Source organism: Megalobrama amblycephala, linkage group LG4 (genome assembly GCF_018812025.1).
Source record: "Megalobrama amblycephala isolate DHTTF-2021 linkage group LG4, ASM1881202v1, whole genome shotgun sequence".
Lineage (NCBI taxonomy): Eukaryota > Metazoa > Chordata > Actinopteri > Cypriniformes > Xenocyprididae > Megalobrama > Megalobrama amblycephala.
In genome coordinates this window covers 8,286,581-8,311,408 of record NC_063047.1, presented here as the reverse complement: position 1 = coordinate 8,311,408, position 24,828 = coordinate 8,286,581, and the positions used below count along the sequence as shown (strand labels likewise).

General features: G+C 35.4%; 2 protein-coding genes and 1 long non-coding RNA gene across 5 annotated transcripts; 2 read left to right on the top strand and 1 right to left on the bottom strand.

Moving 5' to 3' along the window:
* Nucleotides 1–2,982: 2,982 nt before the first annotated feature.
* On the bottom strand, nt 2,983–5,902 carry LOC125266500. The gene is made up of 2 exons (XR_007184501.1): nt 3,831–5,902; nt 2,983–3,099 (listed from the first exon to the last, which is right to left on the bottom strand). It is a non-coding gene; the product is annotated as an uncharacterized LOC125266500 (long non-coding RNA).
* A 1,826-nt stretch (nt 5,903–7,728) lies between these two features.
* Nucleotides 7,729–13,123, top strand: lman2lb (lectin, mannose-binding 2-like b). The gene is made up of 8 exons (XM_048187233.1): nt 7,729–7,966; nt 8,384–8,502; nt 8,608–8,725; nt 8,817–8,899; nt 9,588–9,749; nt 9,961–10,075; nt 12,003–12,122; nt 12,227–13,123. The coding sequence occupies exons 1-8, from the start codon at nt 7,762–7,764 to the stop codon at nt 12,367–12,369; spliced, it is 1,065 nt and encodes a 354-aa protein (XP_048043190.1). The 5' UTR covers nt 7,729–7,761; the 3' UTR covers nt 12,370–13,123.
* A 4,847-nt stretch (nt 13,124–17,970) lies between these two features.
* Nucleotides 17,971–24,611, top strand: zgc:64051 (leukocyte surface antigen CD53). Of its 3 annotated transcripts, XM_048187225.1 has the most exons (9): nt 17,971–18,139; nt 18,771–18,835; nt 21,068–21,093; nt 21,613–21,801; nt 21,923–21,997; nt 22,080–22,184; nt 22,376–22,465; nt 23,470–23,553; nt 23,802–24,611. In XM_048187225.1, exons 3-9 carry the CDS (start codon nt 21,088–21,090, stop codon nt 23,868–23,870), a joined length of 618 nt encoding a protein of 205 aa, XP_048043182.1. In that variant the 5' UTR covers nt 17,971–18,139; nt 18,771–18,835; nt 21,068–21,087; the 3' UTR covers nt 23,871–24,611. The 3 variants fall into 3 exon arrangements, with proteins under 3 accessions (XP_048043182.1, XP_048043183.1, XP_048043181.1); XM_048187224.1 differs by lacking the exon at nt 21,068–21,093 and having other exon boundaries at nt 17,977–18,139; XM_048187226.1 differs by lacking the exons at nt 21,068–21,093; nt 22,376–22,465.
* Nucleotides 24,612–24,828: the final 217 nt, after the last annotated feature.

Genomic DNA, 24,828 nt, shown 5'->3' with positions numbered 1-24,828 from the left:
TATTTTAGATCATTTTGTGATCTAGTTTTCAAACAACAAAAAAGACACACAATAACAAGATCTGTTCTGAAGGTTCTGTGAATTTTCTGAGAAATGCTTGATAGAAACATGTATGAACAATTGTTTGGCACATTGTTAGAGGCAATGAGAAAAACATCTTATGTGCTTGTACTTGAGAAAGAAAGAAATCAATTCCATTGCACATCTGCACTTCGACAATCAAATACAACTTTCTTGCACAGACATTGATCGATGTCAGAAGGTCAATGATAACTGGCAGAGTTGAATGTGCTTTGATTCAGATGAAGGCCAGTCCTCAAGAACCATTGAAACTATTCTAATACTGCCTTTGCTCAGATACTGGCAACCACAATCTGCCTCATATGGAGCACAAATATATCATCACTATAGTTCTGCTGAAATCCTCTGACTGTATTTTTCTGTGTTTTTTATGTATGCAAATTAAGCTCTTTGCTGAACACTCATACCAAGATGGCTTTCAAAAAATATAGGCTCTGTATGTCATGATTATAAATAAAACTGAAGTGAAATCAAAAAGGTTTAATGGGAGTGACTCTGTAGAGCTGATCTGAGATCATTGTTGAAGTATGTTTTAAAAATGTAAATGTTTGGATTCTATTCGGGGAAAACTGGCCCAGAATCTGCTCTTTGGGGGCCGTTGTGAGGCACAGGGGATACGGCTCATTGAAACGCAACTAATGTGAACACCCACACCAAAAAGACAGTATTGATGTTTTTGAGCAGTGAAAACCTACTCTGGTAGATTGGGAAAGGTCTGCCAGGCTCAGTAAACCTGTGATTAAAAGCTGTAGTAGTCCTTAGAGTATTAAACATGAATCTGGGTAATGAGGGAAGGGGTAAATAAAGGCTTTTCGGTAAATTAAATTAGATGGAAACATTTGTTTGCTTTGGAGGTATTATATTCGACATCTGATATTCAGGTATTTGAATGTATGTTTATATATAAATTACATATCAAGACTTTTGTTTTTAATTAAATTTAGATTTTTTTTTTGTGAAAATATAAATCATATAGCTTATGAACAGTGTAATGAAGATTATTGTAGTAAGCAATTATAGCAGTACATTTTTTTTAAAGCACTGAGGGTTAAGTTACGTCAGCAAAGGTTTTAACTTTGTGATTTTACTAGTTCTCGGATGGACAATCAAAAGAAGCATGCTAGCATGCATCTGTCTGAATCAATAAGCAGCTAAATACGTACATACACTTTTATAGCACGCTCTTAAATGACTTCATTAGTGGATAATTCCTTGAATTAAATCTCTTTGTAAAAGCTCTTTTGTCAGGTTTGGTAAATATAAATCAGCATTACTGATATATCCCCTCTGTATCCACATATTTATAGTATCCAAAATTCCTGCAAGGCAATTCCTTTAATTCCAACAAATGTGCCTGTGAAGAAATTCAGGCCTGCTGTAAAAAATAAAATATTTTTAGATATATTTTATATAAATATTATATAATGAATTAGGATTTAATGCATTTGCTGAATAGAAGACTCATTTTATGCAGTCTAAAAGTTTCTTTAGAGGTGACCTTGAAGCTTTTTGATTTCCGTATGTCATCCATTTCTTAATAAGACAATAGTTCTAATGTGTGAAAATTGATTCCCTTCCCTTTGCCTCTTGTAATTTTTTCTATTTCTGTTTGCTTCAGACAAGTGATTTACTCCTTTTATATTAAAATGCCTGGATTGATTTTGCAATGCAATAAAGCCAATAAAACTATGTTTATTTAAGTTTGCAAGGGCTTTGGTGTGTTTATTTGCCAAAGTGTATGGGTCAGGACAAAGTACATTATGAAAGGAGAATCAAAAAGCAGAAAGGGATAAGCTATATGCATTAAAGTACTGTGCATATGTTTTATTAGAAATATATGTGCATCATATGTTTTGTTTTTTTAACTATTTCTGGCACATTTTGTCTCCTGACACTAAATTTCTGATACCAAAACAACATACTGGCTACTTTTACTACTAATACTTAAAGTTAAATACCTATTTAAGGAACGATAGATAGATAGATAGATAGATAGATAGATAGATAGATAGATAGATAGATAGATAGATAGATAGATAGATAGATAGATAGATAGATAGATAGATAGATAGATAGATATTGTGGTGTTCAGGACCACATGTACAATGGTTCTCATGGTCTAACTTAGACCACAGTAGGATCTAAGAGCTTGAGAAATGTTTGGAATTTATCATGTCTGCCTGTGAATCTGTCATCAACATCATAGATGTTGTTTCCCAACATCTAGTTTACTCTAGTTTCAGTCCCTTTGCAGCAGTGCCTTTTCTTCCACTGGACCCATTGTTGAAAGCAGCTCTCCATAAGAATTTGTGGAAAAAATTGTAAGGCTCTACACCGAACGTACATGCTTTGACAAACATTGAAAAGAGTGTGTTAATTGTTGTGCCTTTTTTTGGAAATGTGACTCTGGTACGAGGTGATCTAGTCAGTCAAAGATGATTTCAGAGATGAATTTAAGTAATAACAAAATAATAATAAAATCTTATAAAAATAACTTAAAAATAACATTTGTAAAATTAAAGGATTTATTTTCAGAACAAAAATAAAAGCAAAAGATAAAACTCAAATGAGCAAGTATAACTACATATAACTAAATGTTGTTATAAATGAGATACAAGTATAATCCCTAAAAATTGAAGTCTTTCGAAAAAAAGTAAATAGTATAGCATGTTAGCACTAATCGGTTTGTTTATCACCTGTCTTTTTTTTTTCATTAAAATGATACTTCACAATATTAGTTTTCACTGTATTTTCCTATAAAATAAATGCAACCTTTGTGAGCATAAGAGACTTCCATAAACAAGAAACAAGAATCTTACCATAAACAAGTTTCTTCCTTGAAAAAAGAGACCCAGACAGTCAGCACAACATTCATCGGTATGATAGAATAAATAAATAAAATGAGCAGACGACAGGCTTGCTTTAATGTTAATGGGGCATATTGATCAAAGTCAACAGTAAAAATCGGCAGATAGATAATGGGTGAGTGGAGGCTTCCTCTGGGAGAAGACGTCAGATCTGGAACGAATAAAAGCTTTCTTCAGTAGACGAAGATGAATCAGAAAATAAGTGTTAACCAAAGTGACTAATATTATGCTAATATTCTTCAGCTGAACAGCAGGATAACAAATAACCAAACGGAGTTTTATATACTTTTTTAAAATTATTTATAAATATAAATAATATAAAGCAATTTAATGTAAATAAACATTTCAATAGAATGAAATATTATTTTAAATTACTTATATCAAATAAAAAAAGGTATAACAAATTATTTACACGCAGTGAAAATGTTGAAATTAAATAAAAACATGAACTTTCACTGTCAGAAAGACACTTAAGGAATCACTATTGGTGTGAATTATTGATTGAGACAGGCATTTTGATGAGGATGGCTTTGGAGCGGTGTTATTTAATTAAGAAAATGTACTCTTTCTCTTCCGCTCTCTTTTGTCAGCACAAACACCTCAATGGAAGTAGAGGCACACTGAGGACACTTCAGCACAAAGAGGCCCATCATTCCTCGTGCAGATCCCCTTCCTGCCTGTAATTATGGCCTTGGATTCAAACAGCGTTAAAATTTATGTCTGAAGGTGTTTTTAATGTCTGCACTGAGATATACAAATTGCAGATATTCCTGTGACACCCGCTAGAAAGAGAATTAAAGCTTATTTATGATCACATTATTCACAGGTGGACCATTTCTCAATGTATAGCCTACTTTAGAATAATACATCCAAAAGCCTTACCGTTTAAACAACGTAGATATCCTTGTTAGCTTTAAAATCCTAAATAAATTACTCCGCTTCATTATAACGTGTTCAACGAATCCAGTGCTGAATGAACAGGTGCAGCCTGATGTGAAATGATCTGTGTCAAAAACAGGATTACGGACCCTGAGTAATTGGTGATGGAATATAAAAACAGCAGGAGATATTGACCTCACAAATATGGATTACACTGAATGAGGGCCAGTGAAGCAGCTGCAGGCAATGATCTACTTATATGACGACGATGGGTTTTTAAGGGTTAAAACTTGTGTGTGAAAGCAAAAGTCAGTCATCCAAACCTGCTTTACTCGACTCTCTGCATTACTTACAAACAACTGTATCACTTAGTTTCTAGGGAAACATCGTAATGTAAATGTGTCAAAATCATTATAATGTAGAAAAAGAAAGAAGAAACAATTCTTGGCCTAACTGACTGGATTTATTGTGTCTCTAGCAGATTTCCGTCCAGTGGTACAGTAAGAGAGAATGTGAACCATACTCTGAATTGGGATATGCTCAGAAACTGATCATGATGACTTTAGGGTATTTTCTGGTCCCAATGTACATAATCCATGACTAGCTTTACACCTCCTTATCTTATTGAATGAAAAGTGCTGGCAAAGATGAGACATGTTAACCATGGTATGGAATGATCAAAAAGCAAACAAAATTCATGATCCAAGATACAAAAGAAAGGTGCATGTGAATAAACCTTTGAAAGATAAGTTTCGTTTGATGCACTTAATAATATTCAGTATTGTGCAAAAGTCTTAGGCCACCATTAAATGTTGTTTTAGCAATGGTATAATGACCAAATATAATTATTTATCAGTCTCTTTATTAGAATATAACCAGAAAATACAGGAAATTTGTATGCAGAATTTAAAAAAATGACAAGTATTTAGTGACCTCCCCTTACAATAGCACGGAAAAAGGAAAAAGACTGGAAGGCCAAGAAAACTATCTTTCAAAATCTGATGAAAAGTTTGTCAAATTTTCTTCTTTGAGAAAATGGAAGAAGTCCAGGAGGTCACACTGATTTTTGCTTAAAGATGACATTTTGTTGTTGTTGTTGTTTTTACGTTTTGTGTACATATTTCCTGTATATTTTTTTTATGGATGGTCATTAAAACATTGCTAAAATAACAAAGCTGGTGGTGGCCTAAGACTTTTGCACAGTACTGTATATTCCTGGGATATTCTCAAGAACAGCATATTCCACTTTTGTTTTCATGTCTGTTATATTCTACAGAAATTCTAACTAATTCAACCTTTTCCACGCTTTATATCTGGTGCTGTTTGGAAATCATTCACAGTACGTTTACTGTTTTATTATTATATTATTTTTACTTACTGCAGATGATCTCTGATTGATCTTCAGTGGTGCCAAGTTTTCCCAAGACTAATTTTCTTGTGTAACTAGATTTTCCTCATTAAAGTGTTGGTAATCAAGCCTTCATAAACCTGATAGAGGACAACAGTGTGTGGGAAAAGCAGAGGAGGCGACTCAGTGAAGTAACCTGAGCTGAGCTGGTATAAATGGTATTTTCTACCTTGCCTGATTAGGTATGACCGCTTAGGCGTGAACATGTCTTCCTCTGATTATAGCCTAAAGAGCCCATCAAAACTCAAAGCCACACTTTAGTCCAGCATGCTCTCAGCTAGTGCAGTGAAACCTGCCATTGTATACAGTTACAGGTTGGACTCAACAAGGAAACCTAATAACTTCACGAACACCCACAGACAAGAGTCAGAAGCCATATTCTGAAACAGCTGAAGTCCAGGGGAGCGTATATGGTCTTAACTCAGCTATTCATTTTGGCCGTACCTCCGAACATGCTGAAATCAGTATTCCGGACCGCTTCCTTCCTTTTAGCTTTTAGTTATGCATTGCTGTTTTAGATCTGTGTGGGTCAGTGAGGATTTGTTTGCAGAATGTATAGACCAATTTGGTGTTTGCAAACAGCGATGACGTTTTTTATGGGCGGAGCCTACCTGGTTGCAGAAAATGACAGTTGAGCAGTAGCAGTCTATGGAACCCACGAAATAAAAGAATTAAAAAAAGTTAATTTTGAGTTTATATCTCACAATTCTGACTTTTATTTCTCGCAAACCTGAGTTTATATCTCACATTTCTTACAAAGAAAAACAGAATTGTGAGATATGCTCGTTATCCTGTAACTCGTTATACTCGTTTTCTGAATTGCAATTTATCCCGCAACTCTGACTTTTTTCCCCTCAGAATTGTGAAATAAACTCACAATTGCGATTTATAATGGCCGAACTGGGAGTCATAAACACGCAAATGCAAGAAAAAAAGTCAGAATTGTGAAATAAAAATTTTATAGACTATGTTTAAAAGTTATCTATGTAAAATGTTATAGGTTTAACTATTATTTCATGCTGTAACTGCTATGTATGTATGTCCTCTGAACTGTATATGTGAATATTATGTAGACTTACTGTTTACATCAAATTCCTGCTTTAATAGTAGACTAATCCTTGCAGGTGTCATCAGTCTAGTCTGTGAAACGTCTCTGTTTAGCTTCAAAGGACGTTTTCAACGATGGTTTTCTTTAAAAATGAAGACTATATTTTTTTGCATTCCGATTCCAACATCCAGAGGCACAACAAAACGTTTTTCTCTTATTCTGTGGATTTTGCACATTTTCCTCCAATTGCTACCGCTATTTTTCTGCAACCACTATGCGCGCGCAGCTGCAAGTGACGTAATTGTGACGTCTGCTCCAAAGAGGTCTATAGGCTAACTAAAAACTCAACTCAAAATACACGATGTGAGAACAATTCCAGTCCTCGGGTGACCTCTAGCGGTGAGTAATTTAAACTGATGTCTGTATGAAATGTCAAACACCTCTATACAAGATGGAATGTATAATATGTGATTATTGCAAAGAGTAAACTGTATATTCAATGCAATAATCACATATTTTATAACAATAGGAGAGCACATTATTTGTTTCTGACTGAAGAAGTGAGTGTGCTAGTTTACTTTGCATCTTACATAGCAAGAAGAACATGTTTAATCAATTGCTTATTGAGTGTTCACAAAATTACATTTCTGTCTTTCGGGGTCCTTAATGGATCAGTGTTGCATTTAAAGAGTAATAAAACGCTAAACTACATTTTCTACGATTTAAACAGAGCAGAGGGGTGTGTGTGTGTGTGTGTGTGTGTGTGTGTGTGTGTGTGTGTGTGTGTGTTAGACAGTGTAAGCATCTGTTAATTAATTTGTATTTTTTAATTCATTCATTCATCAGTTATCTTTTCTTCTTAAGCAACCAATGCTTAATTAGCCTGTAAGCAGCAAAAACACATTTGCTCACCAAACAAATGTTATGTACTGAAATCAAACACTGGGTTTATGTTTGAAATGCTGATTATTTTGACATTTTGTATGCTGATTTAAATCAAAACCCTATTAAATTGTCATAATATCATCACATTTGTGTAATATCTGTAAATAATTCAACACAATAAAATCAAACGGGCAGAAATGTGTCAGTGTGGAACGATTTTTTAAGTACTTCAGATTTTCAGCTTATTTGAATGACAAATGTGCTTATGTGCTAAACAAACAACTGACCTAGAAAGACAAGAACTAGATGATTTGCATTATAGTTCAGATATGTAAATAAAATGTTAAATATTTTGATTTAAGATTTAGAACGCAGATTTTGAATAACATTTAAAATAGCCTAGATTTTTAGCTTAATTTGTTTCAGAGTATATTCTTATTTTACTGGTACACATACTCACCAAACGCAATGCAGGGAAAACGGTGATTGGTCGAAAAAATGATTGGCAATATCGTGAACCAATTATTGCAGTGCACGCATGAAAATAGACCAATAGTGACAAGGGGCGGACATTTTGAAGTGAGCGAGGAAAAATGGCGACCATCGCGATGAAGTTGAAACGGACTGTTAACACAACATTAATGAATTTACCGTACAGTCTGGTAAACAAAATTAGAGTATCTGCCATATTAGTTTTAATACTCACTTTTGTAAGTAGTAGTTCTGGAGAAAACACATATGAAGATAACACTTATGAATTTCTCAAGCGAGAGTATTCGCTGACTAAGCCGTACCAAGGTAAGTGTCTATTCCTATTCGCTCAGTTACGTTAAACAGGTGCCCTGCCAAAAGTGGCACCTGTTTCAGCAAAGTCAACTAGTTCAGAAGAAAATAGTTCAGTGAGACCACAAGTTTGTTGATATTACAACCACTGTATCCTTTGTTTATTTTGCTATTTTTGGTTGTCCTTTTCTTGCTCTCAGAAGAGTGGCTGTTGTATTTCGCAACAGCAGTGATTTCTCACGTCGTCCATAGGGCGGAAGTACAAGACAATTGTAGATATTCCGGTTCATATGCTTTATCAAACAACATGAACTTGTATTTATAGCAACTTTTATCTTAAAATATCCCTTGAATTAATTAATATTTATATATATATGTGTGTGCGCGCCCGCGTATTTACATCTACTGTAAAATGTTGATGTATGTTCACAGGACTGGGATCCTCCAGCTCCTCTCACTGGGAGTTCATGGGGAACACCATGATCATGCCTGAACACATACGGCTAACACCAGACTTGCAGAGCAGACAAGGAGCTGTGTGGAGTCGTATTGTGAGTTTGAATGACAAGAAAACCTGAAACACCACCTTGGGTTGAAATGTAGAGCTATTTATGTTTAATAGTCAGGTTTGTTAATTAGTGTGTTTGTGTCTGTAGCCCTGTTACCTTAGGGACTGGGAGCTACGAGTGCAATTTAAGATCCATGGTGAGGGCAAGAAGAACCTGAATGGGGACGGCCTTGCAATATGGCTGACTAAAGAGCGAATGCAAATTGGTATGAATCATTATTATTACAAACTTTCAAAATGTAGATTTTCCATGATATGACTATGATGGAGTTTTTTGCTCTTTTTGTTTTATTCTAGGTCAAGTGTTTGGAAACGAAAATCTTTTTACTGGTCTGGGTGTTTTTGTAGACACTTATCCGAATGATGACAAGCAGCTTGAGGTATATCGCTACTAAACATTGGACAAAAAAACAAAAAAAACAAGATTACCATACATGTCACGAAATAAATGGTTTCTTATGACTGTTAAAGCTGACATGACATGTGATTAGGATCATATGTCATGTCAGCTTTAACAGTCATAAGAAACTATTTATTAATGAGACTATATGATGCTCTTTTACAAAGTCTTGATTTTGTTGGAGCCCCTCTCTTCCCAGTCTGTCAGTAATGCTCTGGGTTGCATTTCCCAAAAGCATCATTAGCCAACTACGTTCACAAGTTCCATTAAACTCTGTAGGTAACGACAGAACTTGCGACCATATTTGCTTTTAAGAAACACAATCCTGTTTAATTCCTGTCTATATGAAGGCCCTCCTTCCGAAAAGCACAGTGTGCTCTGATTGCTCTCGTGATACTTTGATGTCATACACCGATCGATCTGTGCAGTGCCGCTTCAGGTCGATACACCTAATAACTCCCTTTGGAGTGGACTTTGCCTTTTGTTTTGTAGACTTTTTTTTTTTTTAATGCTCACACAGCAACAGTACACACTATAGAAAGTTGAAAATGTAAAAAAGCATAATAGGTTTAGTTAAATCATTGTAAAATCAAATTTGTAAAATGACATAACCCCTGGCCTGCAAGTAAGAAATAATCTAACCCATTTAATTTCCATTTCTCATTTAGAGAACGTTTCCTTTTATCTCTGCAATGGTTGGAAATGGGAGTGTAGCATATGATCATGACCGTGACGGACGGTCTACTGATCTTGGTGGATGCACTGCTCACGTTCGCAACGTTGAATATGACACATTCCTCTTGATCAGATACATGAAGAACAGACTCACAGTAAGAGGCACCTTTACATTCTGTATTTCTTTATTCAGCATTTATTCAGAGTAATACATGCATGCAGTGCCACACCAGTTCAGTCTCACATATTGCCACGCTGATGCTCAAGATCTTGTGATGAAAGAGATAAAGGAAGTATTGTTTAGACAGATGTTGGAAAGAAGCCTTCAGTTCCATATGCACCTTCGTTTGCTGTTCTGTCTTTAAGGTAATGATTGATGTTGATGGGAAGCAAGAGTGGAAGGACTGTCTGGACGTTCCTGGAGTGAGGCTACCACAAGGTTACTACTTCGGAGTCTCATCAGCCACTGGAGATTTATCAGGTTTGAGACCAGTGTAGTGTTCAATTCATTCCATTTTAGTTCAAAACTAACCCTTTAAATCCTATGTAAACTGCATTATGTATCATACTCAAACATTTTGGGCCAATCCTAAAATCATTAGATTTAATGTTACACTAACTTAATGTTAACAAACTTAAAGGGTTAGTTCACCCAAAAATGAAAATTCTGTTGTTAATTACTCAACCTCATGTCATTCCAAACCCGTAAGACCTTCGTTCATCTTCGGAACACAAATAAAGATATTTTTGATTAAATCCGAAAATTCGTACTCCTCCATAGACAGCAATTTAATTACCACTTTCAAGGTCCAGAAAGGTAGTAAAGACATTGTTAAAAATAGTTTAGTGACTACAGTGGATCAACCAGAGGAGAACTCTCTGGTTGATCCACTGTAGTCACTAAACTATTTTTCATCAACAATATCTTAATTTGTGTTCTGAAGATGAACTAAGGTCTTATGGGTTTGTAACAACATGTAGGTGAGTAATTAATGACAGAATTTTCATTTTTGGGTGAACTAATATTTACGCAAAAATGCACACACTGCCCTGCCAAAAAAAGTTGCTGTTTGGATTTAAATAGGCAAATGTTTAAAAGTCTATGATTGGATCATTATTGCAGTGTTTATTATGTTTCTAGCATCTTAAATGGTTGGCAACAGTTCTTCTAATTCTAGTTGATGAAGCGTGATGGACCAAAAACTGATGTACCTCTTGATGGAAATAACATCACAACATTTATTTCCATCAAGAGGTGCATCATTTTTTGGTCAAGATCTTGTATTGACAATGCAAGAGGTGAGCACTCTGTAAAGTCTCCTCCAGCACATCCCAAAGACTTTCAATGAATTTAAGGTCTGGACTCAAAGGTGCCAATTCATGTGTAAAAATGATTCTTTATGCTCCCTGAACTATTCTTTCACAATTTGAGCTTGATGAATCTTGACATTGTAATTCTGGAAAATGGCCATGATGTGTCTTCCTGAATGGTTGTTTAAGAAATGAAAAGCTATACACTCCATCAATTGGGGTTAGAAGAACTGTTGTCAAGCACACAACATGCTAGAAACATAATAATCACTGCAATAATGATCCAATCATAGACTCTTAAGCATTTGCCTATTTAAATCCAAAGTTACTCTTTTTTTAGGCAGGCAACACACACGCACACACAAAATATATATATGTATACTACTACTATGCAGTGAGGGTTTTTTTATTTTATATATATATATATATATATATATGCCATGTCACCCTGTAGCCCAAGACTGGTTGCCCACTGAAGCTAAGCAGGGCTAAGCCTGATTAGTACCTGGATGGGAGACCTCCTGGGAAAACTAGGTTGCTGCTGGAAGAGGTGTTAGTGAGGCCAGCAGGGGGTGCTCACCCTGTGGTCTGTGTGGGTCCTAAAAGCACCGTCCTTCAGATGAGACGTTAAACCGAGGTCCTGATTCTCTGTGGTCAATAAAAATCCCAGGATGTCCTTTGAAAAGAGTAGGGGTGTAACTCTGACATCCTGGCCAAATTTGCCCATTGGCCTCTGTCCATCATGGCCTCCTAATCATCCCCATACACTGATTGGCTTCATCATTCTGTCTCCTCTCCATCAATCAGCTGGTGTGGTGTGGGTGTTCTGGTGCAATATGGCTGCCGTCGCATCATCCAGGTGGATGCTGCATTGGTGGTGGTTGAGGATATTCCCCATTCCAAATTTGTAAAGCGCTTTGAGTACCCAGAAAATATGCTATATAAGTGTAATGAATATATATATATATATATATATAATATAAAAAATTATATTATATTTTAAAGATGTAAACCAATAACATATTAAACAGTATGAATCATTAAAAATATATTTTCTTACTTTTATTACTTACCTTTTTTGCATGTTTTGTTTCTAGATAATCATGACCTGATCTCCCTCAAGCTCTATGAGCTTACAGTGGAACGGAGTCCTGAAGAGGAAGAGGAACAGCAGGAGATCACATTGCCTAGTGTAGACTACCGAGTGGACCCTAATGGTAATACAGTTACAAAAAGATTATACCTTCATTATATGTTCCATATTAGATATTTTGCAGAGGAGTACAAATGGCTGTACCTTACAAATGTTTTCTTTACACAGTACACGTGGAGGATGAAGGAAGGAGCATCATCACCGTCTTCTTTCTCTTCATTGTTTCTGTTGTTGCACTGGTTGTAGTGATTGTGGTAATTCTCTTTCTATATAATCGCTATAAAGAAAACCGCCGCAAACGCTTCTACTGAGCAGATTAATGAGAGAGTGACAGGTAGGAAATGGAATGAGAGATCCAACGTGAGTGCGACTGGCATTTTTGCAAAGTACCTCTTCTGGTCCTTACCCCTGCCACCAACAGAAAGGACCTGAAGGCCAACGCTGAACTAAAAAAGCCATACCTGACCTCTCCAAGTGGAAACTGATCACCTCGATCATGATTATCATCTCAAAAAACTGTTCAAAAGTATTTGAAAGAGTGTGCGTCTGGTTTTGAAAGTCTCTCCAGACTTTTGTGTGTGTTTGCTGTATTTTTGTACCAGTTACTCTGACCCTGGCCTTTCAACCTGAGGCAGCACAGAGAACAATGTGTGACAGCATTTACAGAGTTAAACTGTTGTAATCTCAGGTTGTCTATTGTAATGCCACTGCAGAAATCCCCAGAGCCCCTGTTTTTGTGTTTGTGTTTTTGTTTTGTTTTGTTTTGTGTTTTTTGTTTTGTTTGTTTTGTTTTGTTTGACCGAAATTGATCAGAAGAAAATATGAATGTGACCTCGACTTAAATGTCATGATCTTTACCAGTCTTCAGTAAATAGCTGTGCCAAAAAAAAACAATCTAATACCATCACTTAACTGTCAGCAATCATGTTTTAACTTAAGGACTTCATTTTACGTGATTTATGCTGGCCAGCTTTACTGTCATAAATAGACAGTAACAACCATCAATGTGAATGTGAATAATATTTTCCCCAAACTTCTATTTTGTAATAAATACAGGTAAATGTAGGTGCTTTGATGTCTTTTGTTATATGTGGTCCTTTTTATGTATTCAAAACTGCACTGAATGGCCATATGTAGCTTATCCAAAGTTACTTTGTCAAACATAATTTAACTACTTTAGCCATCTACTTGTGATAAACCTTTGTTCTACATGTCTCCATGGCCTTATTTGAATAATATGTTTAATAATCTTGTCCCTGGTTTCACAGACAAAGTTTAAGCCTAGTCCTAGACTAAAATGCATGTTTGAGCTGTTTTAACTGAAAGCAACTTGCACTGACATATCTTAAAATATGTCAGAGCCATTGTTTTGTCTCAAGATACACACCAGTAATGTTTTATTTCTAAGGCACATTTATAAAAGCTACTTAAATGTCCTAATTGAACTAAGGTCTAATCCTGGCTCAATCTAATCCCTGTCTGTGAAACCAGGCCTTGATATAATAGAACTTGATGATGACATGTCTTGAATTCCTGTATCTTAATATCTTCCATAAAAAGGCAGAGATGCACTACTAGCATTTGGCTGTTGCAAAGATATGCAAAGGTCTTTTCTTATCACTTCTAGTCGCTGCTCTCTACAGTTAAGCAACATTTGTTTGTTGTTTTATACCGGGCAGAGATTGCATTGCTGTTCTCATGAGCTCAGAGGTTGAGCAAGCTGCTGTATCAAACTGCTGTTTAACATTTTCATGGTTGTCACAAACATGTTGAATGATGAAAATTCTGAATTAAACATTCAAAGTTTGTCTTATTAATGGATGTTTGGTATTGACAACTAAAGATTTTATTATGATTGAAAATGTTAGGAATTGCAATTGAAATAAACATTTCTATTTTCTCAGCTTTTACAAAAAAAAATGAATGACAACACAACATAAATGTTTTGGCTCAATGAAAAAGAATGCAACCATTTGCATCAGTCTTTTAACTGATTAGTTATTCCAACTAATTTCAACATATTGAGAGGTGGTTCTGGGACCAATAAGATGTAATGCAATAAGCGTAAGATGTTAATTGTACAGGGCCTCTTTTAGCATTTAAATTTACTAGATAAGTAAGCTATTAGTTGTTACTGATTTTATTGCATATATTGCTATATGGTTAGTGTTAAATATACCTTCTTGTAGCCACCCACAACCTAACCACGAGCACTATTTGGCACAATGGTAACCACAAAAACTTGTAACATAACAAACTGCTTTGTGTTTGTGAAAATGTCAAACATGACAGCTTTAAACAATAACAGATCTTTTCTTTTACTTAAAAAAAATACTTAATTTAAGCATTTATTCTCCTTATCCGAAACTATGTAATAATTATTATGTCAACAGAACAAAAAAAAAAAGCAATTAATAAATGATATATTTCAATAAATGATATATTGTCTCTGGAGTGTGTTAAGTTGTAGCTCAAAATGCAGTATGAGCAAAAACAAGTTTTTGTGTGTGTCCCTTTAATTGCAAATGAGCTGCTGCTCCCGGCCCACTTTCAAGAAGAGGGCGGAGCTTCAATAGCTCATGCAACAAACAAACAGGACAATCTCAAGCACTGAAAATGTCAGAACTGTCAGTAATGGTGTTCAGTTCAGACAATGATGCCTCAGAGTCAGAGAATATATGCTATGGAGATAGAACAGGTATAGTTTAGTTTAATAATGGTTATAAATTATGTTGTCATCTTGCTTTTATCCACTAGTACAAGCCTGTTGTAGCGGACCCTTTTGATGGCCAAAACTTTATGAAGTTTATTGTAGGCTACAACACACAAAAGATGACGTGTCCATTTTCACTACTGAAAATCACAGTAAGAGATGAATAAAACACAGTGCAAAAAGCACGCATAAAAGTCTTATCTACAAACCCGATTCCAAAAAAGTTGGGACACTATAAAAAATTGTGAATAAAAAAGGAATGCAATAATTTACAAATCTCATAAACTTATATTTTATTCACAATAGAATATAGATAACATATCAAATGTTGAAAGTGAGACATTTTGAAATGTCATGCCAAATATTGGCTCATTTTGGATTTCATGAGAGCTACACATTCCAAAAAAGTTGGGACAGGTAGCAATAAGAGGCCGGAAAAGTTAAATGTACATATAAGGAACAGCTGGAGGACCAACTTATTAGGTCAAATGGCAACATGATTGGGTATAAAAAGAGCCTCTCAGAGTGGCAGTGTCTCTCAGAAGTCAAGATGGGCAGAGGATCACCAATTCCCCCAATGCTGCGGCGAAAAATAGTGGAGCAATATCAGAAAGGAGTTTCTCAGAGAAAAATTGCAAAGAGTTTGAAGTTATCATCATCTACAGTGCATAATATCATCCAAAGATTCAGAGAATCTGGAACAATCTCTGTGCGTAAGGGTCAAGGCAGGAAAACCATACCGGATGCCCGTGATCTTCGGGCCCTTAGACGGCACTGCATCATATAAAGGAATGCTACTGTAATGGAAATCACAACATGGACTCAGGAATAATTCCAGAAAACATTGTCGGTGAACACAATCCACCTGTTGCCGGCTAAAACTCTATAGGTCAAAAAAGAAGCCATATCTAAACATAATCCAGAAGCGCAGGCGTTTTCTTTGGGCCAAGGCTCATTTAAAATGGACTGTGGCAAATTGGAAAACTGTTCTGTGGTCAGACGAATCAAAATTTGAAGTTCTTTTTGGAAAACTGGGACACCATGCCATCCGGACTAAAGAGGACAAGGACAACCCAAGTTGTTATCAGTGCTCAGTTCAGAAGCCTGCAGCTCTGATGGTATGGGGTTGCATGAGTGTGTGTGGCATGGGAAGCTTACACATCTGGAAAGGCACCATCAATGCTGAAAGGTATATCCAAGTTCTAGAACAACATGCTCCCATCCAGACGTCGTCTCTTTCAGGGAGGACCTTGCATTTTCCAACATGACCATGCCAGACCACATACTGCATCAATTACAACATCATGGCTGCGTAGAAGAAGGATCCGGGTACTGAAATGACCAGCCTGCAGTCCAGATCTTTCACCCATAGAAAACATTTGGCGCATCATAAAAAGGAAGGTGCGACAAAGAAGACCTAAGACAGTTGAGCAACTAGAAGCCTGTATTAGACAAGAATGGGACAACATTCCTATTTCTAAACTTGAGCAACTTGTCTCCTCAGTCCCCAGACGTTTGCAGACTGTTATAAAAAGAAGAGGGAATACCACACAGTGGTAAACATGGCCTTGTCCCAACTTTTTTGAGATGTGTTGATGCCATGAAATTTAAAATCAACTTATTTTTCCCTTAAAATGATACATTTTCTCAGTTTAAACATTTGATATGTCATCTATGTTGTATTCTGAATAAAATATTGAAATTTGAAACTTCCACATCATTGCATTCTGTTTTTATTCACAATTTGTACAGTGTCCCAACTTTTTTGGAATCAGGTTTGTATAAACTCTCTCTCTCCCTTGCATTAACATACACAGCGATCGAATTACACAAAACATTCGTTACAACTAACAGTAAACAAATATATACATGCCCTATTTTTCGATGAGGGTGCTTAATAAACTCGTAAACTTTATATTCGTAAAACAACTCCGATGAACTGTAATGAAATACATGCGTGCAAAGATTAAATTGGAACCCCACCTTTCTCTGGTCAACGTTTTCACATGAATTTGTGAAACACTGTGATCAACCTGAATAAGAGGTAGGTGGTATACCTTTCTTCTGGACAAAATTTGGTTAAGTATATTGCAATCTAACCTCATATTATAATGTTAACTGGTGTGAATATTTATCTGTTGTTCCTTCACTATTTTTCATTTTAGTCCTATGTTTGATTGACTGATTTATGCTAGTTTTGTATAATCTTGAGCATGATGGTCTCAGTAAATAAAATTTCAGATCTTCTAATGCTCATGCACTGTTATGTATGGTGTCCTCTGATTTCTGAGCAGTTGTGCATGCTTTTTTGGCAATAATTCTGCTGTCTACAATATCTTACAGTTGTGAGACTGACTAATGTATCAAAGACAAAACATAATATATTTGCAATACAATATTAACTACAATATGTTAATGAGTTCATTATTTTTTAGGGTTGTCACCTAAACCCCAGAGGTTCAGGATAAAATTTCACATAACTGAAGCCAAATAAAAGTTTGCATCTCTCTCTTTTTTATATATATCTGTTAGCACTGAATGTGTTTCATTTCCCCTTCTCCAGTTTCTGTACATTTATCTGTTCCTGTCTATTTGTTAGAAGAAACCAAAAGAGGAAAAAAGTTCAAGGTTTGAATATGCAAATTACTCAAAAATGTTGACACATGATGATATAATAATGAGAAAATGTGTAACTTTAAAAAACCCTTAGTGTTTTTCCCCTGGAATATATTAAGAATAATATGTTTTTGTCTTCTCGTCTGTGTTTTTAATGAGAAGCCTCTTCAGTTTTAGACATGTAAGTGAACTGGTAAAGCATTTTTAACTAACACTTTACATTTTAACTCCACAAAGCAAAACATTCAAGATTTCAAAAAAGTGTAAACAAACATATTTACAATTGCACCTTTACTATACCTGTTAATAATACCCAAATGTTTAGAAATGTTTCAAAAAGACAAAAATTATGTCATGCTTATTTCTATGGTGCACTTGTTTTTATTAGGTAAGGGTATGGTTTCAGCATGATGCATTGCAACACTGTGTGCACAAAAACAGAACAGGTTTAGCTGTTTTTCAGGCTTCTCTGCAACAGGTGTATTTTGGGTACATGCATATAAAGCATGTGGTATAGTGACTGTGAATCACAAACTTTTTTTCATGGCGCCTCTTTCTTTCTCTGTGTCATCGGTCTTCTTCAACACCCAAGCTCTGTCAGTTAGACACTGCGTCATTTAGAGAGGAAGTAAGACCTTCTGCACTCCCACTGCCAGTGACAGACTTTAAAATCTACAGTCACAAAGAGCACAGAGTACAACTGTCTTAATTGAGGATTATTCTTCGGAGCATCTTTACAGAGTAAATTAAAGGTAAGAATATAAAATCTACATACTTTTCTTGACATTTATTTTCATTCAATGTTGGGGAAGTAATACTCACTTTTGTTACTATACTCACATTGTTTCTTATGAGAAACGGAGTCTTTTTAATAATGTCTTTCATAACATAAACAGGTTTTCATGAAACGTCCAGCTCATGTTTCAAGAAATTTCTTTTAGTTAATTTTATGTGTCCGATCATATTGAGTAGTGAATTTCTGAATTCTTGTTTACCTGATAATTGTTTTGAAAGAAGAAGAATTTTTCAGTTAATATTTTTCTGTCTTGTCCGTGTGCATCTATATTTGTGTATTTGTTTTCACTAAGTAGAGTTGAAAATAATTAAACTAACTGTTGGTTTGGTTTGGTTTGGTGGGGAAGTTACACAGGAAATGCATCACAGACAGTCAAATTCTATATGGGGCTCCATTTAGTAGTTAGTGTTATTTATTCTTCCACTATATCAGCTCCACCTTTGGTTTCAAAACAGGAAATGGTTTTTCTGACTTTACTGAGTCAGTGAACTTTATTTTGTGGATGCAAGCAGTTTGGGAAAGAACACAAGGCCTTCGTGTGAAATAACAGTTTAACCTCGGGTCCGGTGTGTTTGATAACCTTACAGAACTGAAGATGTCGTGCCTGAAGTGTCTGAAGTACACCATGTGTCTGGTGAACTTCATTTTTTTTGTAAGTATCCATTTTCAGACTGTCACATCATGATATATCTGTTCTTAACACAAAATAGTTCATCTCAGGCCATTCTAAACCCCGGGTTAACAAATTCCTGCGTTAAGTTTCATGTTTCCAACTGTAGCATACATTTAAGAATATACACTGTAAAAAAATGTCCTGTTGTTTTTAGACGGAAAAGAAAATTGGCAGCTGTGGTTGCCAGAATACAACATCTAAAAATACAATAAAAATGTAAACATATTCATAGAACAACCTGTAAATTTTTTTCCTTTTAAAACTTAATATAAAAAATATATATGTAAACAAATAAATGTCGGTAAATCCAAGAGCCCCTTTTTAAGCTGAATTAGCAAGACCATGCTGCTACTAAAATGTGTTTTATACCTTTCATAATAATACAAGTGGTAAAGAGAAAGTCACATGATGAAATAAAGTTCACCACAAGTTGCTTTTCCACAAGGTAAATACATGGAAGGTGCACACAATGTCATGCACACAAATACAAAACATCTTCATGATAACACAAGTTACACTAAAATAATGGATAAACATAATTTAACAACATAAGATGTAACTTAAAACTCCAATGTGCATAACCTATAAGAAAAAAAAAACAAAGAAACAAGTAATTTAGAGGCATTATTTTTCAGCTGCTTCAGTGATTGAAATAAAATTTCAAAATCATTTTTAAATCTACAACTTTAAAAAAATCAATAATTGTGTAAATAAAACGTATAATCAAAATACTATACTTATTGGATGCATTTACAGCACGCAACCTGTTAAAATAATGGTTTGTCTCATGCACATCCTTTGGGCTTATATTGGCCTATTCTGACTGTACCTCCAGTTTGTGCTGAATAGAGAAATCAACCATTTTAGAACCAAATCTGTAAAAATAAAACGGCCTTATACTCACTCAAATTAGTGAATTTTGATTTTCTCCTCAAATGCCAAACAAATTACAGCACATGAAAGTTTCCGTGGATGTAAAAAGCGCATGAATATTTACTGAGACAAATGCTCTTCAGTTTATGACTGGTGGTTTGTTGCTAAACAACTGGGTGCTACAACACATTGTCTTTTGACATACATGGGCACTTTAATACCGGCTTAAAGGGTTAGCTCACCCAAAAAGGTAAATTCTATCATCATTTACTCACACTCATGTTGTTCCAAACCCGTAAGATCATCTTTGAAACACAAATAAAGATATTTTAATGAAATCTGAGCATTTTCTGTCCCTCCATCGACAGTCTACGCAACTACCATTTTGACGCTTCAAAAAGTTCATAAAGAGTAAAACAAAAATTGAATGTACCTCGGCATAGTTAAATAACAATAGTTCAGTACATGGAAAAAACATACAGTGAGTCTCAAACTCCATTGTTTCCTCCTTCTTATATAAATCTCATTTGTTTAAAAGACCTCAGAAGAACAGGCGAATCTCAAAATAACGTTACGTAACAGTCGGGGTGTACGCCCCCAATATTTGCATATGCCAGCTCATGTTCAAGGCATTAGACAAGGGCAGAACGTCTGGATGTGCACAACTGAATCATCAGACTAGGTAAGCAAGCAAGAACAATAGCGAAATGATCCATGATATCATGATATTTTTAGTGATATTTGTAAATTGTCTTTCTAAATGTTTCGTTAGCATGTTGCTAATGTACTGTTAAATGTGGTTAAAGTTACCATTGTTTCTTACTGTATTCACGGAGACAAGAGCCGTCGCTATTTTCATTTTTAAACACTTGCAGTCTGTATAATGCATAAACACAACTTCATTCTTTATAAATCTCTCCAACAGTGTAGCATTAGCCGTTAGCCAGGGAGCATAGCCTCAAACTCATTCAGAATCAATGTAAACATCAAAATAAACACTGTACTTACGCGATTAAACATGCTGCATGACGAACACTTTGTAAAGATCCATTTTGAGGGTTATATTAGCTGTTTGAACTTTTTTTATGTTGTTTAAGGCAAGCGCGAGCTCTTGGGGCGTGGAGCAAGAGATTTAAAGGGCCACACACCCTGAGTTGGCTCATTTCTAATTATGCCCCAAAATAGGCAGTTAAAAAAATTAATTAAAAAAAAAGTCTATGGGGTATTTTGAGCTGAAACTTCTCAGACACATTCAGGGGACACCTTAGACTTATATTACATCTTTTAAAGAAAAAGTTCTAGGGCAACTTTAAAAATATCTTCATTTGTGTTCCAAAGATGAACGAAAGCCTTTCGGCATGAGGGTGAGTAAATGATGACAGAATTTTAATTTTTTGGGTGTACTAACCCTTTAACCCCGCAAATGTGGTGCTATATGCGGAGCTAACCCCTTTTAAAATGACACTTTGCTTAATGATTGTTTTTCCTGGAGTTAAAAGCAGCGTTTAAAAAGACTAGGCTATATACTTCACAACTCTTGTCTCTGCAGGGATAGGCAACATCAGTCCTGGAGTGCCACTGTCCTGCAGAGCTCCAATGCTGAAAAAACAATGACAAAAAAACTAAAAAAAATTTTTAACATGAACATCCTCCCATTTCGAAACTTGAATGCGATGAGCTTGTAATCATGACTTCAGAAGTGGGAATTATCAAATTTCCGACAGCACTTGAAGGGTTCAGCTTGTTAAGGGTTGGAGCTAAACTCTGCTGGACAGCGGTACTCAAGGACTGACGCTGCCTATCCGTGCTCAAGAATAACATGGAACTTTTCTGTCTATGTTTTTATGAGGCTCTCTCATTACATTATCACATTATCATTACAGATCTGTGGAGCTGCTGTCTTTGGAATAGGCATTTACTTAATGACATCCACCAGGTTCTCTTCCCTACTTCCCAGCCTTGAGGCTATAAACATAGCAAACGCTCTTTTCATCATTGGGATCATTATCACCTGTGTCTCCTTCCTGGGCTTTCTTGGAGCGCTAAAAGAAAATCGCTGTCTGCTAATATCTGTGAGTCTCATACTGAATATTATTAACATCTATCATTACACTTGCATATTTTTTGATGTCCATTAAATTTTACTTTTTACGCTCTTTTAATAAAACACAGCATCTCTTTTGTTTGGTTTAGTTCTTCATACTGTTGTTCATTCTAATGTTGGCCGAACTGGCCGTTGCCTGCGCTCTGCTCATGTACGAGACACAGGTAAGAAAAAGATTTGTAGCTATAGAGAAGCAGAGCATATGTGAGGAAAAGATGTATCAGATTGTGCTTTTTATACTCACAGATTGGAGAATTCATTAATAAAGATCTTAAGAGTGGTTTAGAATCATCCATAAACCACAGAAAAAACAATACAAATGAAGATGACTGGGACACAGTGCAAAAGACAGTAAGTGCCCATTTACTGTAGATTACTGTAGATGACTAAAGACTAAACAGAGCATCTTCATTACTGATTAGTGTTGGACATGAACTGGACATAAACTAAAACCATAAAAAAGACCATCACATTTTCTTCAGAAAAAAAAAAAAAAGGTTAAAAGTTTAAATTACACTTTTTTCCCTCTAACAAATCAACAGTTTCAGTGCTGCGGAATCAGTAACGTGACGGATTGGAATAACCATGTACCAAAGTCATGCAAGTCTGAAAATGGAACACACTGGCCTGAAGTAATACTTCACTCAAATCCATCTCTATATCAGCTACATGTCAAAACAATATTAATGAAACATGACGATAAACCAGGGGCCTGTACCATGATGGTAGTTGAACAAACTCAGGGTTATCAAACCACTCCAATCTGGTTTTGCTGGTACCATGATGCTTATCATCAGCTTTGTTTGTCAACTCAGGCTTTGATCCTGAGTTTGTGGAGCGTGTGCACATGAATCCGTGACATCGGTGGTGAACAGCCAATCACATGCCTTGCAACAGAAATAAAGAGAGAGCCAGCACGATTCAAAACTCTTTTGCTGAAGGTTAAGAGATTGAAGAAAATGAAGTATTTAAACTCATTTACACTAATGAAAATACTTGTCCATGAAAGAGGACAAATAAAAGAAAGTGTCTTGCTTCATTAGTGCAAGTGAAACTTATGATGTTAGTTTATATAGTTGATAATATATTGCGAAACATGTAAGGTCACATGTAGTCATATTAAAGTTTATTTACAGCTTATTTATATTACATACAATCTGTATATATTAATATTCATTGAAACTAAATGCTTAATAACTGCTAAACTAAAATAGCTTGGTGGATTGGATTAATAATATTATTATATCATATAATAAGACAATTTCATTGTTATTTTTTTTATCTATATTTAATTTGGAGGATGAGAAACTGGGGGAGTGACTTTGTTGCGTTGGATGTGTCAGTTCATTTAGCTCACATCCGACTGGCCCACTTTCAGTTTGAGATTTCTGAACCAGAACATAACCTGCCCTGGAACAGGTTTGTAGTGGAGCGCAAGTTACTATGGTGATGAACACCGCTAAAAGCCAAGTCACTTTCATGGTACCTAAAACCCAGGATTGGCACACACTAATCTGAAATTTACCTGGCTAGCCAGCTAATCCGGCTTCATGGTTACAGGCCCCAGGTGTGGAATGCACATCAACACATCTTATTCAGTCCTATAGCATCATTTGTATTGTCTTCTTCTATTTAGGGTTGTTTTGACAAGCTCAAGAACGCATTTGATAAAAACCTCTTGAACACGGGGATTGGCGTCATTGTTGTCTGCATTATTGAGGTATGGGTTTCAATACGAGACCGTATTTGTATTTGTCTTGTCATAGTCACCTCAGCTAAGGGTACTACACCTCACATAGCAGGTACAATTTTTTAGAAAATGTGGGGAATACTAAAGGTTGATTTTCTTTAAAAATGTTGTTGAGCAGCTTGTTTTACAATTGATGCAGATCATCACTAAAGTGTACCATGATGAATATTTTATTTAAGTATTTTTTGTCACTTGACTATACCAATCTCTTTTTGTAGGTCTTGGGTATGTGTTTCTCCATGACACTGTTCTGCCACATAAGTCGATCCGGGTTAGGATACAAATGATCAAAAACGGAGATCTTCCAGTTTGTGTTCTTAATAATCACTGTCCTACAAATGCTCCAAGACAGCCCGTAAAAGACAAAATGACTCGCAGTTCTTGTACAGACGCTTGGTTTTATGGAATGTGCACAACAAAAAAACAGTTAGTGACACAACTGCAGTATTATTATGATTATTTTTACTTTAATATTTGATAGAGCAGTTAAATCATATAGACCATGACTTGTTCTTATAAAAAAAAAAAAAAAAAAAAAAAAACCCTCAGCAGTATTATTTTTACTTTAGCCATCAGCTAAAATGGAAACTTCCTAGGGGGGTTTAAATGCTGAATTCACCCACTTGCATTTGAATGTCAACTCATAATGATGGTGTAAGGGAGCTTTCCATAATGAATCATCTTTACACAAAGACTTATACATTACACTGTATATAAGTACTGTTTCTCTTATCTCATATAAAACATGTTGAGTTTGACCTAGTATGTTTCTGTAATTAACTTGTTACATAGTCAGTTGTTTTTGTGTACTGAACAATGCAAAGCATTTATTTCTGATCACTTCCTTTTCAGACGTAGCAATGACTAAACCATGTGATTTCCTAGAATATACACAGGGTGAAAACCACACATGCTCTTGCTTACTTATTTAACAATTATAGCTGTTTTGATGCTGATTTACATTATAATTTATTTTCTTTTCTTTTCTCTATAGACCAATGTAAATTAAAATAAAAGAATGAAAATGCTTTCTCTCCTTTTTGAAACAATAATACAAACTAGCACTATGCTTGTGGTTGATAGAGGAAGTACCACCAATAGCGAATCAACTTCCTCCTGCAGAACACTAACTAGTGTTACGGTCACGTTGGGTTGCTTGGAAATATGCTTTTGTATAAGAAATTGCCTATAAAGTTCATGAAATATGAAATAAAACAAAACATCAGAATTCAATGGTTTTATTTT

Bases quoted from the DNA above. Each gene is read 5' to 3' on its own strand.
- lman2lb (XM_048187233.1), top strand. From the start codon at position 7,762: ATGGCGACCATCGCGATGAAGTTGAAACGGACTGTTAACACAACATTA. The intron at 8,503-8,607 runs GTGAGTTTGAAT...TTGTGTCTGTAG, and splicing joins GAGCTGTGTGGAGTCGTATT to CCCTGTTACCTTAGGGACTG. The intron at 9,750-9,960 runs GTAAGAGGCACC...TCTGTCTTTAAG, and splicing joins ACATGAAGAACAGACTCACA to GTAATGATTGATGTTGATGG.
- zgc:64051 (XM_048187224.1), top strand. From the start codon at position 18,779: ATGTCGTGCCTGAAGTGTCTGAAGTACACCATGTGTCTGGTGAACTTC. The intron at 22,185-22,375 runs GTAAGTGCCCAT...ACAAATCAACAG, and splicing joins GGGACACAGTGCAAAAGACA to TTTCAGTGCTGCGGAATCAG. The intron at 22,466-23,469 runs GTAATACTTCAC...TCTTCTATTTAG, and splicing joins ATGGAACACACTGGCCTGAA to GGTTGTTTTGACAAGCTCAA.